Source organism: Amblyomma americanum, chromosome 5 (genome assembly GCF_052857255.1).
Source record: "Amblyomma americanum isolate KBUSLIRL-KWMA chromosome 5, ASM5285725v1, whole genome shotgun sequence".
NCBI lineage: Eukaryota > Metazoa > Arthropoda > Arachnida > Ixodida > Ixodidae > Amblyomma > Amblyomma americanum.
In genome coordinates, this window is record NC_135501.1 from 4,134,935 (window position 1) to 4,152,626 (window position 17,692).

The 17,692-nt window shown below is 48.0% G+C and overlaps 1 protein-coding gene across 1 annotated transcript; it reads left to right on the top strand.

Moving 5' to 3' along the window:
* The first annotated feature begins 15,065 nt into the window (after positions 1 to 15,065).
* LOC144132235 (uncharacterized) lies at positions 15,066 to 17,412 on the top strand. Its single transcript, XM_077664490.1, has 5 exons — positions 15,066 to 15,459; positions 15,537 to 15,894; positions 15,982 to 16,357; positions 16,453 to 16,768; positions 17,310 to 17,412. Exons 3-5 carry the CDS (start codon positions 16,243 to 16,245, stop codon positions 17,395 to 17,397), a joined length of 519 nt encoding a protein of 172 aa, XP_077520616.1. The 5' UTR covers positions 15,066 to 15,459; positions 15,537 to 15,894; positions 15,982 to 16,242; the 3' UTR covers positions 17,398 to 17,412.
* Positions 17,413 to 17,692: the final 280 nt, after the last annotated feature.

The following is a 17,692-nucleotide window of genomic DNA, read 5'->3' on the forward strand; positions in this document are numbered from 1 at the left end:
CTTTTTCTGATTTACATCAATGACCTCCCATTAGGCATTACCTCAACACTCAGAATGTTTGCAGACGATTGCGTTATTTATCGCAAAATCCGCTCCTTTAATGACCACATCGCCCTTCAAGAAGATCTACATCGCATTAATAACTGGTGCTCATCATGGCTAATGTTCCTTAACACTGATAAATGCCAGTTAATGACATTTAGCCGTAAACGGTCTAATTACCTTTTCACTTACTCGCTTAACAAGTCCAGTCACTCTTGCGTCATCGTACAAGTACCTTGGCGTTCACTTTTTATCTAATCTCTCATGGAAAACCCACATAGAAAAAATTGCTGCCAAAGCTAGCCGTACATTAGGTTATTTAAAGCGTAACCTCAGAGGTGCGCCTTCTTCCACACGCCAGCTCGCATATCAGACATTCGTCCGCCCTCAAATTGAATACGCATCTTCCATTTGGTCACCTCACCAACAGTACCTAATTAATTCCCTAGAGCGCGTACAAAATCGTGCCGCTCGCTTCATTTCTCGCAACTATTGCCGACATTCCAGTATAACTAACATTAAGGCTTCGTTATCCCTTCCATCCTTAGAATCTCGCAGAACAATAGCACTTATCTGCCTCTTCCATAAAATTGTTTACAGCCATCATTCCTTCACACTACCCCTTACAAAACCGGCCCGCATATCTCACCGATTGCATAATCACCTCAGTTTTAAGCGCCTTTCGGGAAGGACCACTGCATTCAACTCATCAGCCCTGCCCCGTGCAATCATTTATTGGAATAGTCTTCCTGATAACATTGTTCACATCTCAGATCATGTTATTTTCAAAGAAAAAATAAGTAGCATTTTCTTCTGAAGTGTGTTCTGTAGTGCGTTTTTCAATTTAGTTTTTCAATTTAGTTCTATTTTCTGTTGGTTGCTTGTTCTTTGTATAACGATGTTAAAATAACCATGTTCTACTTGCTTCTTTTTCCCACCCCAGTTATGTAACCCCCCTCACATAATACTCCAGTCGGAGCCCGTGAGGTATTTGAATAAATAAATAAAAAATAAATGTTTATTTACAGGAACATTTCACTGATGCAGTTTCACTGCATCGCCTCAGTTTGAGCAGTTTTTGCTTCTCGCGATTGGACGCCTTTGCTCATTGCCGTAGTAAAAAAATGCGACCTCGTCAATACATAAAACTTAATAACATCCCTTGTAAGAGCGAGGGAGTGCTCGTCGCAGCCGACTTCTTGGAGTTCATATATATGCCCTTGTAGAAAATGTAAAAACGACATCATTCTCCCAGCATGCAGCTCGTTTCGGCTGAAAAAGGCAGTGAATGCATTTTCTAGTTATTAGCACTTCAATGCGCTTTGAAGCGTACGCCAAACCTCCATGGTCAGCCTGCCTCGTCAGTGAGGCATTCTCATTTTTATCAGCCTGTAGGGGCAAAATAAGGCAGATGCACATGCGGGGCATGGGAATCTTTTCAGTGATTTCCTGACAACGTAGCCAGCGACATAAAAAATGAGTCGGCTGTCGCATTTCTTTTCTACGCAGCCTTTATGGTCAAACATGTTGTCCTGCTCTTGCAGCACTGCTGAAGCATATGTGCGAGGTTCCCCTCGTCGAAATAGGTCATCAATTAGGCTTGCTATCTGTGCCGCATTTTCTTTCCTTGCATCACAGGGGTGCAGAAGAGAACTCACAACCTCAGCTGGTGAATTTCCGTTCCTTGGTGGCTTTGCAAATTGTAGAAGGCAGGGTTATTTACTATAAGCAAAAACTGCTCTGTGGAGGGGTGGTCATTGCAGCCGAATGATTGTCTTACAATTCCAAATAAATTCTCCAATTTGTCTTCGCTCAAATAGGCTGTCAGGAGATATTTGTATTTTAGTGATGACGTCACATAATTCAGAAGTGACTGTGCTTTTCAGCGTCACACGAAGTACGAGGGCAGTCCCGAGCTGCACTGAGAAATCCACCGCCGTGCTGAGCGGCATACCGTTCCCATTCATTCAAGAAGGTTAGAAATTCTTCTAGAAATTTCGCACTTGCTGCCTCTGGGCAAAGCCGTTTGAAGGTCACCCTTGATGTCATGACAAATATCAAGCGTTCCATGAGCTTCACAAATCATTCTGTTGGCTCAGTTGTACGGAAAGCTTTGTCTAGCTTATCCTTGTAAAAAAAAAAAAGTCCTTTCAAAACTTCATCATTGAGCAGCTGGAAGGCAAGGTAGACACGCATTTTGTCAAATGCATTCGGCTGCAAATAGGATAAAATTAAATGTGGCATGACTTAAATTTCAATGTAAGCGCGTCTTTGTCAAACTTCCGCGCTTCTTCGATAACGTCGACTCCCTCAGAAGTAAATGCATTCCTTATACATTTTACGATGTGAGGAAAATCAGAAATGAAATGAAGGTTCCTTGTTTTGTCCACAGGATGTTGAACCTTGCACTTGATTTCCTGGAAAGATGGAAATGCACTTCGATTAACACAATAAACAATATCGTGGGCACGATGCAGACACAGATTAGCGAAGCGGAAGCACACCAGAAAGACGCGCTTTCACTCGAGACACGAGGAGCTGCGGCGGCGGCATCGGCTGCTCTGCTCGCCTAACTGGATGGATGGATACGGCTGAACCCTTTAAATCGGGCGGTGGCTCAAGCCACCTAGCCATGTCTTGTCAAATTTAACTCCTGTCTTGCTTTTAGCCACCAATCGTATAACCTTCGCTTGGTTACTTCTAACCTCATAAAATCCACTTTCCCTTCACTATCCCTAAACCCCAATGCCTTGGGTAAGTCAGCCCCGCTGCTTTCCACTGTAGGGTGAAGCCCTTTACAGAAAAGTATCAAGTGTTCAGCCGTTTCCTCCTCCTCTCCGCACGCAATGCACAAAGTGTCTATCTCATGGTGCCTGACTCTATACGTCTTAGTCCGCAAAACTCTCGTCCTGGCCTCAAGTAACAAAGAGCTTCCCCTACAATTATCATAGATATTTTCTTTGACAATTTCCTGTTTAAAGGTCCGGTATGTTTCCAGTGCCGATTTCGTCAGCATCCCTGTTTTCCACAGAGCTCTCTCTGTTTCTTTAACCTTTTTCTTAACCGATAATTGCTGATTTGCCCCCTTACTGCTGTCCAGATATTTGCTTGTCAATTTTCTAGTTCGCTTTCTCCATTTCGTGTCAACATTCTTTATATACAGGCATCTGAAAACTTTCCTAGCCCACTGTTTTTCCTCCATCTTTCTCAATCGTTCCTCAAATGCTATCTTGCTGCTAGCCTCTCTGCTCTCGAAAGACGCCCATCCCATATCACCCTGTACCCCCTGATTTGGTGTATTGCCATGTGCTCCCAAAGCTAACCTCCCTACTCCCCGTTGTTTAATTTCTAGCCTTGCTTGAACATCTGGCCTCATACACAGGACCACATTACCGAAGGTCAGGCTAGGGACCATCACCCCTTTCCAGATCCCTCTTACCACCTCATACCTATTGTAATTCCATAGTGCCCTATTTTTCATGACAGCTGCATTCCTACTAGCTATTCATTACATATTTTTCATGCTCTGTCAGATACTCAGCACTGTTATTTATCCACGCCCCAAGATACTTGTACTCATTCACTACTTTTAGCACGAACTCCTGTATTCTATGCTCGCCGCGCTCTTCATTAAATATCATGACTGCAGATTTTTCCTTACTGTAATTGAAGCCTAATCTATCTCCCTCTGTACTGCATATGTCTAACAACTTCTGCAGGTCTTCCTTGTTGTCAGCCACTATCACTATATCGTCCGCGTATATTAGTCCCGGTAATGTCTGTTTAATCCATTCCTCTTGCTTGAAAAAACATAGATTGAAGCATAGTCCGCTCCCCTCTAGCTTGGTCTCCAACCCTTGCAGATACAACATGAACAACAAAGGGGACAGAGGACATCCTTGCCTAAGCCCCCGCTGTATCTCTACAAGCCCTGATACATTTTTTTCCCATTTTATGAGCACTCTGTTACCTCTCTCTATATATATATATATATATATATATATATATATATATATATATATATATATATATATATATATATATATATATATATATTTATATATATATTGTCACGTAGTGGTGACGGCAGTCGAAGCAGCGATGAAGACGGACGAAAGGGTCTTCTAAAAGAACTGTTTATTGGGCTGACTTGCACCCAAAATGGACTGAATCACTCGGCGGCGGCGAAGCGACAAGCGTGCTCGGCGGTCGTCGAACAGAATGCCCGCCGCTGTCGGCCGTGCTCAATTTAAAGCTTATCGCGAACATTCGAGATAAAGGGCGCAAAGTTACTAGAACATTCCGGAACAACGTAGAATCAGCTTTGCCTGGCTGCGATCAATCGAGATAAATCTAGTCGCGTCTTGCGTCGCAAACAAAGCGATAAAGTTGTGTCGCGGCAGATTTGAAAAACGAACAAACACTGCAAATATTCGCGGCATTACTCCCCTCTCAAAGAAGCATCGACCCGATGCATTAAAACAAATAATGCGACTAGTAAGGAAAAAAAACGGATCTTGCGAAAATAGAGCATGGAAATGCAGCGGCCTTTAGCGCGCATAATACGGCTTCAGACGGACTACATGGACAACTTCTGGTCGTACGCGGCGTCGCTGGGATGCAGTCATTGCGTCTGGGATGACTTCATAATCCAGTTCACCCAGCCGACGAAGAACCTTGTACGGGCCGAAATAGCGGCGCAAAAGCTTTTCACTCAATCCACGGCGGCGAATGGGCGTCCACACCCAGACTTGGTCTCCTGGCTTGTATTCCGCGTTGCGTCTTCGTAGGTTGTAGCGTCTGGCGTCGGACCGCTGCTGATCTTTGATCCGTAATCGGGCAAGCCTTCGAGCTTCTTCTGCGCGTTGAAGGTAGGTGGCAACGTCGACGTTCTCTTCTTCTGTAACGTTGGGCAGCATGGCGTCTAGCGTGGTCGTGGCATCCCTGCCATGGACGAGCCTAAAAGGCGTCATCTGGGTGGTCTCCTGCACTGCGGTGTTGTAGGCGAAGACGACGTAAGGCAGGATGACATCCCAGGTTTTGTGTTCGGCATCGACATACATAGCGAGCATATCGGCGATGGTTTTGTTCAGGCGCTCGGTCAGTCCGTTGGTCTGCGGATGGTATGCAGTTGTCCTCCGGTGGCTGGTTTGGCTGTAGCGCAGGATGGCTTGCGTCAGTTCCGCCGTAAATGCTGTTCCTCTGTCCGTGATGAGCACATCGGCGGCACCGTGTCGAAGAAGAATGCACTCCACGAAATATTTGGCCACTTCTGCTGCTGTTCCGTTCGGTAGGGCTTTCGCCTCGGCGTAGCGGGTCAGGTAGTCGGTCGCTATGATGATCCACTTATTTCCAGATGTTGACGTTGGAAAAGGGCCAAGTAAGTCCATGCCAATCTGCTGAAAGGGTCTTGCGGGAGGTTCAATGGGGTTCAGAAATCCTGCTGGTCGTGTGGGAGGAGTCTTTCGTCGCTGACAATCTCGGCATGTTTTCACATAGTGTGCGACATCGGCAGACAGTCGGGGCCAGTAATACTTGTCTTGAATGCGGCGGAGGGTGCGAGTAAACCCGAGATGTCCAGCTGTCGGCTCGTCGTGTGAAGCCTGTAGAACTTCTTCGCGGAGACAAGTGGGTACAACAAGGAGGTAGGCTGTTTTGTTCGCTGTAAAGTTCTTCTTCACAAGGACCTCATTCTGCACACAGAAAGAAGACAGTCCTCGCTTGAATGAAGCGGGGGGTGAAGAAACCTTGCCTTCCAGGTACTCGATGAGGCCTTTTAGGTTGGGGTCCGAGCGTTGCTGCTGAGCAAAAGAGCTTGCGCTGATGGGTCCCAGGAAGGTGTCCTCATCGTCGTCCAGCGGCGGTGCATCTACAGGGGCTCGTGAGAGGCAATCGGCGTCAGTGTGCTTGCGTCCGGACTTGTAAACGACGGTGACGTCAAACTCCTGGAGACGCAGACTCCATCGAGCGAGTCGGCCAGAGGGATCCTTCAAATTGGCAAGCCAGCAAAGCGCGTGGTGGTCGCTGACCACCTTGAACGGCCGTCCGTAGAGGTAGGGGCGGAATTTCGACGTAGCCCAGATGATGGCAAGGCACTCCTTCTCAGTGGTCGAATAGTTAGCCTCGGCCTTGGAAAGGGAACGGCTAGCGTATGCGATGACCTTCTCCAGCCCGTCACTTTTTTGAACGAGAACGGCGCCTAGTCCCACGCTGCTTGCGTCGGTATGAACTTCAGTATCGGCGTTTTCATCAAAATGCGCAAGGATCGGTGGGGACTGTAAACGACGCTGAAGTTCCTTGAAGGCTTCTGCTTGCGGCGCTTCCCATTTAAACGGCACGTCTGCCTTCGTCAGTTGGGACAGGGGCTCGGCGATGCGCGAAAAGTTTTTCACAAATCGTCGGTAATATGCGCATAGTCCGAGAAATCTGCGCACTGCTTTCTTATCGGCTGGCGGTTGAAACTGTTCAATAGCAGCTGTTTTCTGCGGGTCTGGGCGTGCTCCTTCCTTGCTAACGATGTGGCCTAGAAACAGCAGCTCTTCGTAGGCAAAGTGGCATTTCTCTGCTTTCAAGGTTAGGCCAGACGACTTGATTGCGTCTAGTACTGTTCGAAGTCTTTTGAGGTGCTCTTCAAAGTTCGAGGCGAAGACAACGACGTCATCTAAATATACCAGACAAATCTGCCACTTCAGGCCTGCTAGCACTGTATCCATTACTCGCTGAAACGTCGCTGGTGCGGAACAGAGACCAAATGGCATCACCTTGAACTCAAACAGCCCATCCGGAGTTATGAATGCTGTCTTCTCGCGATCTCTTTCGTCGACCTCAATTTGCCAGTAGCCGCTCTTGAGGTCCATCGATGAGAAATATTTGGTGTTGCAGAGGCGCTCCAGTGTGTCGTCGATGCGGGGGAGGGGGTAGACGTCCTTCTTTGTTATGTTGTTCAAGCGGCGGTAATCCACGCAGAATCGAAGTGCGCCGTCTTTCTTTCTCACTAGAACAACCGGTGCCGCCCATGGGCTCTTTGAAGGCTGGATGACGTCGTCGCGAAGCATTTCTTCGACTTGGTCCCGGATGGCTTGTCGTTCTCGCGGAGACACACGGTAGGGGCTTTGACGGAGAGGTCGGACGTGTTGATCCGTTATAATGCGATGCTTGGCAATTGGCGTCTGTCGCACCTTCGGCGATGTCGAAAAGCACTCACTGTAGTTTTGAAGCAGATTGCGGATCTGGTCTTGTCTGTTCCGGTGCAGGGCTGGGTTGATGTCGAAAGTGGGCGAGTTCTCTTGGTCAGGCGGATCTTCTGCGGAGGGGTCGGAGAGGGCGAAGGAATCTCGTACGTCAGATATTTCGTCGTAGAAAGCAATCGTCGTTCCTCTGTTAATATGCCGGTATTCTTCGCTGAAGTTAGTCAGCAGTACTTCGGCCTGGCCATTGCGGAAATGTGCGATGCCTCTTGCGATGCTGATTCCTCGGTCTAGTAGCAACTGCATGTTCCCCTCGATGATGGCTTCAGTGTTTATGGCTTTCGTGGCGCCTACGGTCACGATAACGCTTGAACGGGGTGGGACGCTCACTTCTTCCTCCAGGACACTTAGGGCAACGTGATTTTCCCGAGTTTTCATCGAAGCGATGGCTTCGTCCGTCGAAAGCGTGATCAGCTTGGATCGCAGGTCAATGATCGCCTGATGCTCATTAAGGAAATCCATACCCAAGATCACTTCGCGGGAGCATTGCGGTAGCACAACAAAGGTCGCAGGATAGGTATGTCCTTTGACAGTCACTCGCGCTGTGCATCGTCCTGATGGCGTAATGAGGTGGCCCCCAGCGGTGCGAATTTGTGGGCCGTCCCAAGCCGTTGTGACTTTTCTGAGCTGCGCAGCGAATGTTCCATTCATCACCGAGTAATCGGCTCCTGTGTCGACTAGAGCGGTAACTTTCCGGCCGTCGATAGTCACTTCTAGGTCGGAGGTCCTGGCTCTTGCATTGCATGTCGCTCTCGGCGTCGGGTCACGGCTTCGTCGCGTATGCGAGTCACGGGTTGGGCGTGTGGTCGAAGCTCCTCTGGGTGGCGGCGTCGATTTCAAGGTAGCTTGCGTCGTGGTCGAGGTTCTCATTGTGTGCGGCGTCGGTGCAGCGAGTGTCGGTTCTTCATGCGGCGTCGCGGGTGCAGCGTCTTCATGGGGCGTGGTCGGTGGAGGATCTTCGGCGTTTAGCTCGTGAGCAACCTCACCTCCACAGGTTGCTGCCTTTAGTTTCCCCTACGGGGGCTGGGCGACCTTCCTCGTACCGCGGCTGCGTAGCTGCGGCGTGGCGACGCAAAGCGCGAGGTTGACGGCGATGGTGAGCGCGAAAAGCGGTTCGGCGTGTACTCTTCTCGACACAGGTACTCGTCGATTTCGTGCGGACGTTGTCCGAAGCGTGGTCGTGGGGCGTTAACGGCAAATCCTCGAAGACCGATACGTCGGTACGGGCAGTGACGAAGAATATGGCCGGCCTCACCGCAATGGAAGCACAACGGCCGGTTGTCGGAAGTCCTCCAGGCGTCGCATTTCCTGGGGCTTGAGCGTCGGTCATAGGCTGGGCGGGCGGGGGCTGGGAGGCGGCGTTGTGGAACGATTGGCTCATCTCGGGGAGGACGTGGGGGTTGTCGCTGAGGCTGAGCAGTACTTACTGCAGCGGCGTAGGTCATGGCCTGGGGTTCTGTGGCCGTCGGGGTGCCAAGTGCCTGTTGCACTTCTTCCCGTACCACATCCATCAGAGTCGCTGCTTGTGGCTGTGGGGAAGATGGCAGTAATCGGCGTAGCTCCTCTCGGACGATTTCGCGGATAACTTCCCGCAAGCTGTCGCTGGTGGTGGCCGGCGTGTCCGAACGGATTGCACAGGCAGAGGAAGGGCGATTGTACTGCCGAGCTCGAACGTCGAGGGTATTCTCAATCGTGCAGGCTTCTTGCATAAACTCCTCGACTGTTTTTGGCGGCTGGCGGACGAGGCTTGCAAAGAGTTGTTCTTTTACGCCGCGCATTAAAAACTGAACTTTCTTTTCCTCGGTCATCCCGGGATCGGCGTGGCGAAATAGGCGCTTCATCTCCTCGACGTAACTGCGGACGGGCTCATTCGGAAGCTGGATCCTGGACTCGAGGAGTCGTTCGGCTCTTTCTTTCCTCACGACACTGGTGAATACCTTCAATAGTTCTCTCTTGAATAGCTCCCATGTCGTAAGGGACGACTCGTAGTTTTCGTACCACGTGCGTGCGGAGCCATCCAATGAGAAAAAAACGTGTCCAATCTTTGCCGCATCATCCCACTTGTTGAATGACGCCACGCGCTCAAATTGGTCCAACCATTCTTCAGGGTCTTCGCCTAGGGATCCATTGAAAGTTGGCGGCACCCGCGGCTGCTGCAGTATGATCGGTGTCGACATCTTCGGTGAGGTTGCGATGCTCGTAGCCGCGTCTTTTCGCTGTCTGGTGCGGTCCGGCAGTTTCCCGAACTCAGGCTCCTCTCCCTGGAGCCGTCGGCTGGCTCGCTGAGCTGCTGGCTCGTCCTCGGGTGCGAAGCGCTCAGGGCTGGCTTCACGACTTGAAGGGGGCGTCCGGAACATGGAAGGCTACCCCGCACCTCCACCAGATGTCACGTAGTGGTGACGGCAGTGGGCTAGGAAAGTTTTCAGATACCTGTATATAAAGAATGTTGACACGAAATGGAGAAAGCGAACTAGAAAATTGACAAGCAAATATCTGGACAGCAGTAAGGGGGCAAATCAGCAATTATCGGTTAAGAAAAAGGTTAAAGGAACAGAGAGAGCTTTGTGGAAAACAGGGATGCTGACGAAATCGGCACTAGAAACATACCGGACCTTTAAACAGAAAATTGTCAAAGAAAATATCTATGATAATTGTAGGGGAAGTTCTTTGTTGTTTGAGGCCAGGACTGGAGTTTTGCGGACTAAGACGTATAGAGTCAGGTACCAGGAGATAGACACTTTGTGCATTGCGTGCGGAGAGGAGGAGGAAACGGCTGAACACTTGATACTTTTCTGTAAAGGGCTTCACCCTACAGTGGAAGGCAGCGGGGCTGACTTACCCAAGGCATTGGGGTTTAGGGATAGTGAAGGGAAAGTGGATTTTAAGAGGTTAGAAGTAACCAAGCGAAGGTTATCTGATTGGTGGCTAAAAGCAAGACAGGAGTAAAATTTCACAAGACATGGCTAGGTGGCTTGAGCCACCGCCCGATGTAAAGGGTTCAGCCGTATCCATCCATCCAGTCGAAGCAGCGATGAAGACGGACGAAAGGGTCTTCTAAAAGAACTGTTTATTGGGCTGACTTGCACCCAAAATGGACTGAATCACTCGGCGGCGGCGAAGCGACAAGCGTGCTCGGCGGTCGTCGAACAGAATGCCCGCCGCTGTCGGCCGTGCTCAATTTAAAGCTGATCGCGAACATTCGAGATAAAGGGCGCAAAGTTACTAGAACATTCCGGAACAACGTAGAATCAGCTTTGCCTGGCTGCGATCAATCGAGATAAATCTAGTCGCGTCTTGCGTCGCAAACAAAGCGATAAAGTGGTGTCGCGGCAGATTTGAAAAACGAACAAACACTGCAAATATTCGCGGCAATATATATCTTTTAAAAGATTAATTACTCCATTTTCCACATCCAATGTGCCCAGTATGTCCCACAAATGCTCCTGAGTAACGTTGTCATAGGCTCCCCTAATATCCAGAAATGCTAGCCATAAGGGCCTGTGTTCCTTTTCCGCAATTTCTATACACTGTGTCAATGAAAATAGATTGTCCTCCAACCTCCTTTGTTTCCGGAACCCATTCTGTATTTCCCCTAACACCCCCTCGTTCTCCACCCAAGCCTGCAGTCTATCCTTTATAATCTGTATCACCACCCTGTAAACCACAGATGTCACTGTTATGGGAAGATAGTTACGTCTGCTTTGTCCCCCTTTCCCTTAAATATCATGTTCATTCTACTTAATCGTCATTCATCGGGGACTTTCTCATCCACTATCATTTTGTTCACTACCTGTATTAATGTTTGCTTGGATTTTGGTTCTAACTTCTTTATCAACATAATCGGGATACCATCTGGTCATGTTGATGTGCCACTAGGAACCTTCTTCTCTGCCCTTTCCCACTCTCCATGCTCAAGTGAAGCTATTGCTGTAACCGGTCTATCCTCCTTCGATAAATTATGTACCACGTGCTTTGCTGTAAATTTTTCCGTCATCCTTGTTCCTATGTGTTTTATTGCTTCGTCCCCTTCTAGTCGAATACCCTCATCTGTTACAATAAACCTTTGTTCTAGCCTAGTCTTATTACTCATCGCATTTAGATGTTTCCAGAATTTTTGGGCTGCTTTCTTATCCTTTTTATTTACTTTTGACATCCATTGGGCGCCCTTTCTTCTAATTTTCTCATTAATCAAATAGGATGCGTCCCTTCTACACTTTATGAAGGTATCCCATTTTCTGTCTACTTCGGGTTTTGGTTCCCCCCTCTTCTTGGAATATCTGAGTTCCCTAGACTATAGTGCCTAGAATATGCTTGCTAGTGTGCCGAGGGTGCGCGCTCGCGTGGTCGCTGCGGTAATGCCTTCATGCAGCCACCGCGTGGTGGCGCTGCCAGTCGCTAAGGTGCCACCACGCCGCGTTCGCTGCCGAGGCAGCGTAGGTGCGGCAAGTCTGGCGTTGGTGCGCTGCGCTTTTCACTACGAAACCCTGTCTCTGAACGCTTTGAGAGCACTTTTGGCATAAAAACACTAATGGCTGCAGATAATCTTACCGGCCCGGCATTACCAGGAGAAAGTCCTGGACTGAAACAGCGCTCGCCGAAGCGTTTATGTAATACCCCTTATGTAATACCCCGAAAGGGGCCTTTAAGGTAAATAAATGAAATGAAAATTTGACACGTACCACCAGGTCCAGTTTGCTAGTTTTTATTCGTTTATTCTTTGTTGTGAGCCGCGGAAGGACTTAAGCAGAAGTCATATTGACTGCCTATAATGTTCAGCGAGGTACCCAACTTGAAATAAGCAACGAAAGGTGATGCTTTGGCCGCATTACGTTGTTGTGATTGAACGATCGAGTATGGTCCGGACTCATTATTGCTACATGGAAACTTCCGATCAATATTTTATTCGACTAGGGGCCAGTCAGAATCAGAATCATGTTTATTTATACAAGAAGGAAATACAGCCTGGATGAATGTATACAGAAGGAGGTCCCGTAGTCAGCGACAGTACTGGGACCTCCTATATTGTTTATCAAAATACTAAAATAAATGCAAACATAGCAGCAGTAATAAGAAGCTGATGAAACAATCTTGCCGTTATATATTTCCGCGGCGACATACATATTATATACAGGGGTGAGTAGGCATATAGAACAACCAAGCAGAATAATGAAAATAGAAGTTATACAGTGCTTATAGTTATAGAGTTATTCAGTACTACTTATAAATTACAATATTACTAAAAAAGCGAAAAACTGAACAACAAATTGGCGATAGGAAAAATAGTGCACATATTAAAAGCATGTGGTGTACATACATCTGATGTAACACCTTATAATTCTAAAATGGGGTAGCTTGTCTAACAGCTATTGTGAACTATTAACGCTTTTAGTTAATAATAATAATAATTGTTTTTTGGGGGAAAGGAAATGGCGCAATATCTGTCTCATATATTCGTTGGACACCTGAACCGCGCCGTAAGGGAAGGGATAAAGGAGGGAGTGAAAGATGAAAGGAAGAAGAGGTGCCGTAGTGGAGGGCTCCGGAATAATTTCGACCTCCTGGGGATCTTTAACGTGCACTGACATCGCACAGCACACGAGCGCCTTAGCGTTTTTCCTCCATAAAAACGCAGCCGCCGCGGTCGGGTTCGAACCGGAGAACTCCGGATCAGTAGTCGAGCGCCCTAACCACTGAGCCACCGCGGCGGGGCTTTTAGTTCATTTTTAAATTTACAAACAGGTTTAATGTTTTTTAATTCCACCGGTAGGTCTTCCATAAGGAGAATGATGAAAAATAAACTTTTTGCTTCCCATAATTGGTGCGTACTTGAGGCAGAATTAGGTTCCTGTTAATCGCAAATCTCGTGGTGCTGGTGAGCTCTGGCCTTGGGATGGATTGAAATGAAATATGTTCATTAATTACTTTGTATATGAAGATACCAAGGTTAAGTTGGATAGGTTGAAGTACGGAGAGAATTCGCAGTGAATTGAGTAAAGATTGAGCATTAAAATCGAAGGGACTGTGTGTTAGTATTCGGACTGCTTGATTTTGAACTACTTGTAACGATGTCAAATGAGTATTGTAGGTGTCACCCCAGCATGTTATACAATAAGGGAGATGGGAATGTATGAATGAGTTATACAAGGTTAAAAGTACACTGATTAAAGTAAGGGCGAGTTCCGATGAGAATTCTTAAGCCATATGCTGTCTTCCATTTAATGCCAGAAATATGGGAACGAAATTTTAAATGGCGATCTAATTCTTCTGCTAAAAACAATGATGATTCGCTGACTGGAATGACGTGCGGGCCTAGGCAAAGGGGGGAACACAAGTAGTTGCGATCCACGCATCGCGATCGCGGGCGAAGGATATCGTATACACCTTCATGCGGAGTGAGCGCTCGGCTAGCTCTGTCCAGGTGGAAAGACCGAGTCGTGGCCCCCATTAATTCTCAATGGCGAGCAGAACATCAAACCCGGAATGGCGTCGCATATAGGTAAAAGAAAAACAGGGCACTCTCGCTCTTTCCCACCACGGGGTCCGTCTTCAAAAATCGCATGCGACGATCAACACAAGCAGTTGGAATAGCGTCTCACTACTGATGTGTTTTATTTGCAAATCACAGCTTGCTTCATACAACTTATGCAGGTGTGTATGAGCTTGAGCTTCCCTTTGTAATGGAACAAAAGAAAATGGTAATTGTACCATTGATTCTTACTTACAAATCTGGAATACAGTAAAACATAAAAAAACAGACCTTGTTGTAAGCACGCGCTTGCTTTGTTCTTTTCCGAGAAAATACACTGTAGCGACCACAAGGCTGTGTTCTGGCATCAAGCTTCCAAATGTTACCATTCTTTCTATATACAAAGCGGCAAAGTTGTTTTTTTCCGCTCCATAACGTGCGTAGGCTACAGAGCCAGCAGGTGCTTCAGATATTTTGGTCCAGGTTGCAGGAATACAAATTGAGTCCAACGGATGCTGATCTTCAATAGCAATACAACCCATCTGCTGCTGCGGGCATCACTGGGCTGCTCTGTTGCTGCCGACCCGTCGGAAACATCGTCGAGCGTGCTTGGCGGTCCTCCACCGGCACTGCGCATTTGCCGTTTAGTGACAGGTTGGTCACACAGGTTCCTCACTTTTCTTTTCGATGTCTTCTTAGGCAGAAGGTATTTCGGATAGCTGTCGAATACTGCTGGCATGACATCGGGCGTGAGACGTAGTCTATCTGGCTGGCTCGTTGACGACACCGTTCACCGTCTCTAGATGTAGCAGTCTGCGGCACTGCGGCATGTCCGGTAGCGACGGCACCTTTACGACGAGCAGTGCCCCTCGCGGCCAAAGTTGGCAGGCATCGCGCGCCATGCCACCCTCTCCCATTGGGAGAGCGCTCCGCTCGACCCACCTCTGGCCAACGTTGCCTCTGGCAGCCCGCAGGCAGCCCGCGGGCTACCAGAGCGCGCCGCCAGGCGCTCGATTTTCTCGGGCTGCTCCGCCCACTTCCGGTGGCTACCCAGAACGCGTTCGATTTTCTCTGGCTTGGCGGTTTCGGGCTGCCAGCTGGCAGCCAGACTCGCCACACTCGCCAGGCAGCGTCGTCTGCTAGTTCCACATCTCTCCGCTCTGGCGGCTAGCAGACGACAAAATGGAGGGGGGACATTCGCGACAGCTTGGGTGGTTAATAGCTAGGGCGCAGAAACGGCGTTCGCGTTCGTATCTGCGCTGTTTTCCTAACCGTATCTTATTTCGAGTGGAATCTCCGAGCCGTATCCTGTTTACTCGTTTCAACTGACGCTTCCTATTTCGGCATCTCCGCGCGGCGTCTCGCGCGAAGCGTTGTTTCCTCTCTTGATTACTTGAGAAGATAGGTTGGTTTCCGGTCGTATTTTATTTTACTATGTTCACGTCGGCATCTCTCTAAACTGCATGCATGCATGAGTGCTCTTGTGCGCTGGCTTGCAGCTGGTAACCTTCTCTTCTTGCGGCGTCTACGATATATCTATTCTTTAATCAGCCGTATTTATCTTTGTTGCGTGTCTTGCAGGTTCAGCGGACGCTCCAGATTTGTTTTTCGAACGACGATGGCCGCGCTTCGGATATCATATCGCAAATTTCGGCAGTTCTGCGTGGCGTCTCAAACGGGCGCGCCGTTATCTCTCTCAAACTCGTTAGCGCGCTTATATCTTTTCGTTTGCGCGGCGGGTACAGCTGTATTGTATATATTTGCTTTTTTTTCTCTTGCAGGCTCAGCGACCGCTAACGACGCCTGTTTCGTTCGCACCTCTGGGTTTCGGCTCGATCGTATCGGCATGCGCGCTCCGAGCGTCCCGTACACACGCGTGAGACGCGGTTCACGAGATAATTAACGGATGCATCGTATATATGAGACACGGGCGTCTCATAACGGATGCATCGTATATATGAGACACGGGCGTCTCATATACGATATGCACCTGTTATCTCGTGAACTCCACGCGGTTGGTTTCCGGTCTTGTTTTATTGCAGCACATGTACGCGCGTGTCGGCGCGCTCCTCTGATGTGCATGCAAGCATATGTGCCGGCGTGCATGCGTTGTAGCGCTTTTTGCTGCTGGCTTAAGTGGTATCTAATTCTTAGTTTCTGGCGTCTACGATATCGATATCTCTCTTCTGGTATCAACATATCTTAAATTTGGTTCGTCTCTTGCAGAGGTTGAGCGATATCGTTCTGTTTCGGACAGCACTTCGGCATCCAGCTCTGCTCGGCACCCGTGCGGCATCACTTTGGTGCCGACATGCATGCGTGCGCGTGTAAGCTTACGGGTAGTATCTTATTCTGTTTCTTTGGCGGTTTACGTATGTCTAGCAGGAGTCATTCGTTCTGCATGCTATCTTTTGCATCTTCTTCGGCCCTTATTTATACGTCACCTCCCTTCCAACGCTTTCACTTCATACGTTCATTTCGGAGGAGATGGCCGCGCCGCTGAGAATCATCTTGGAAGGTGTGGAGAGAGAAATTTTTGAGGCAGTCGACGACACCGGTGCACCCATTGTCCACGGAAACCAGCGCCTTTATGCGACAGCAGGTACGTACGTACGTGTACCTTTCTCGCTTGTATGTATATGCAATATTTGATCAGTACTTAATGCGCAACATATATATGCTCTCCTTTGGTTGCAGACAACGTGCAGGTTTGGCTGAATGCGCCGGCAGCCCCCGTCCCACATACCATCGAGCCCGAGGAGTTGTGGCCTCGGGCCAAAGTTCTTTTCCTGATTCAAGAATATAAAAATTTCAAATCAGACCCTTCTAAACGCCTAAAAACTAAAAGACAACTCTGGGAAAATTTGGCAGATTTAGTGAATTCCAAATTCGGTTGCCATTTGACCCATTCGCAAATTGAGAACAAGTGGAGAAATCTAGAGAGAAAATATAAAACGGTGCGACAGCATAATAGCCAGTCAGGGGCGGACCGGAGAACATGCGAGTTTGAAGAGTAAGTATACGTAGAACATGATCTCAGTAGAGATAATTAACTTCTACTGAATGGAAAACTTTGTTTTCCTGATTCTACATACGTGACTTTTGCCCCTGAAGCAGTTTAGTCATTCCACAAACCTGTGAATTAAGAATGTTGCAGCATTTTTTACTTTTTTGGTGCAGGTAGATTTTGTGACAGAATAATTAACTGTACCAATTTTGGACATCTTTGGTCTAAATAATGTAATTCCTGTTGTAATTTTAGGGTGTTATAGATTACACAGCAACATTTGGGCAGATAAATTGACTGTCTTTTTGTCAATTGCATACAGCTGCTGAGAGGCATGAACCCGGACTTTGTGCTCATGTCAACAGCTTTGCTGCTGGGCAACTATCGGGCATTATGCATGCCGGCCATGGTTATAAGCTAGCTATACATGTGTCTTGCGTCGCTGAGTAGATATGTCAAGCTTTATGCATGAAATAATGTGTTTGTACACATATTAAGTGATGTCATATATATGTGTCAAATGGATCATAATTTTTTTTGTCCTCAGGGAGCTCGCTGAAATTTTTGAAAAAACTCACAGCATCAACCCACCCTACCTGCTGGGGCCAGGACTCGTCCGGAGCGTCCAAGAGTGAGTCATTTTTTTTTCTGCACACGACAAGTGCGACAGGGAATTTACATGCGCTGTAGCACAGGCATTGCCGAAATAAGAACTAGTAAATTGGGTTTGCCTCCTAGCCATATAGCGGAATCCTTATGGCACCACTACACAGCAAATGGCCTCAGATAGTGAGGAATGTTTTCCTTAAAGATTTAAAGTTTAAGGGGTGCAATGTGCTCCATTACATGCCGAAAGAACCAATCCAGTTGCTTGGTTGCTTTTGAAAACGACAGTGCATGTCGTGCAAAACATATTTGAAATCAAACACT

Bases quoted from the DNA above. Each gene is read 5' to 3' on its own strand.
- LOC144132235 (XM_077664490.1), top strand. From the start codon at position 16,243: ATGGCCGCGCCGCTGAGAATCATCTTGGAAGGTGTGGAGAGAGAAATT. The intron at 16,358-16,452 runs GTACGTACGTAC...CTTTGGTTGCAG, and splicing joins GCGCCTTTATGCGACAGCAG to ACAACGTGCAGGTTTGGCTG. The intron at 16,769-17,309 runs GTAAGTATACGT...TTTTGTCCTCAG, and splicing joins AGAACATGCGAGTTTGAAGA to GGAGCTCGCTGAAATTTTTG.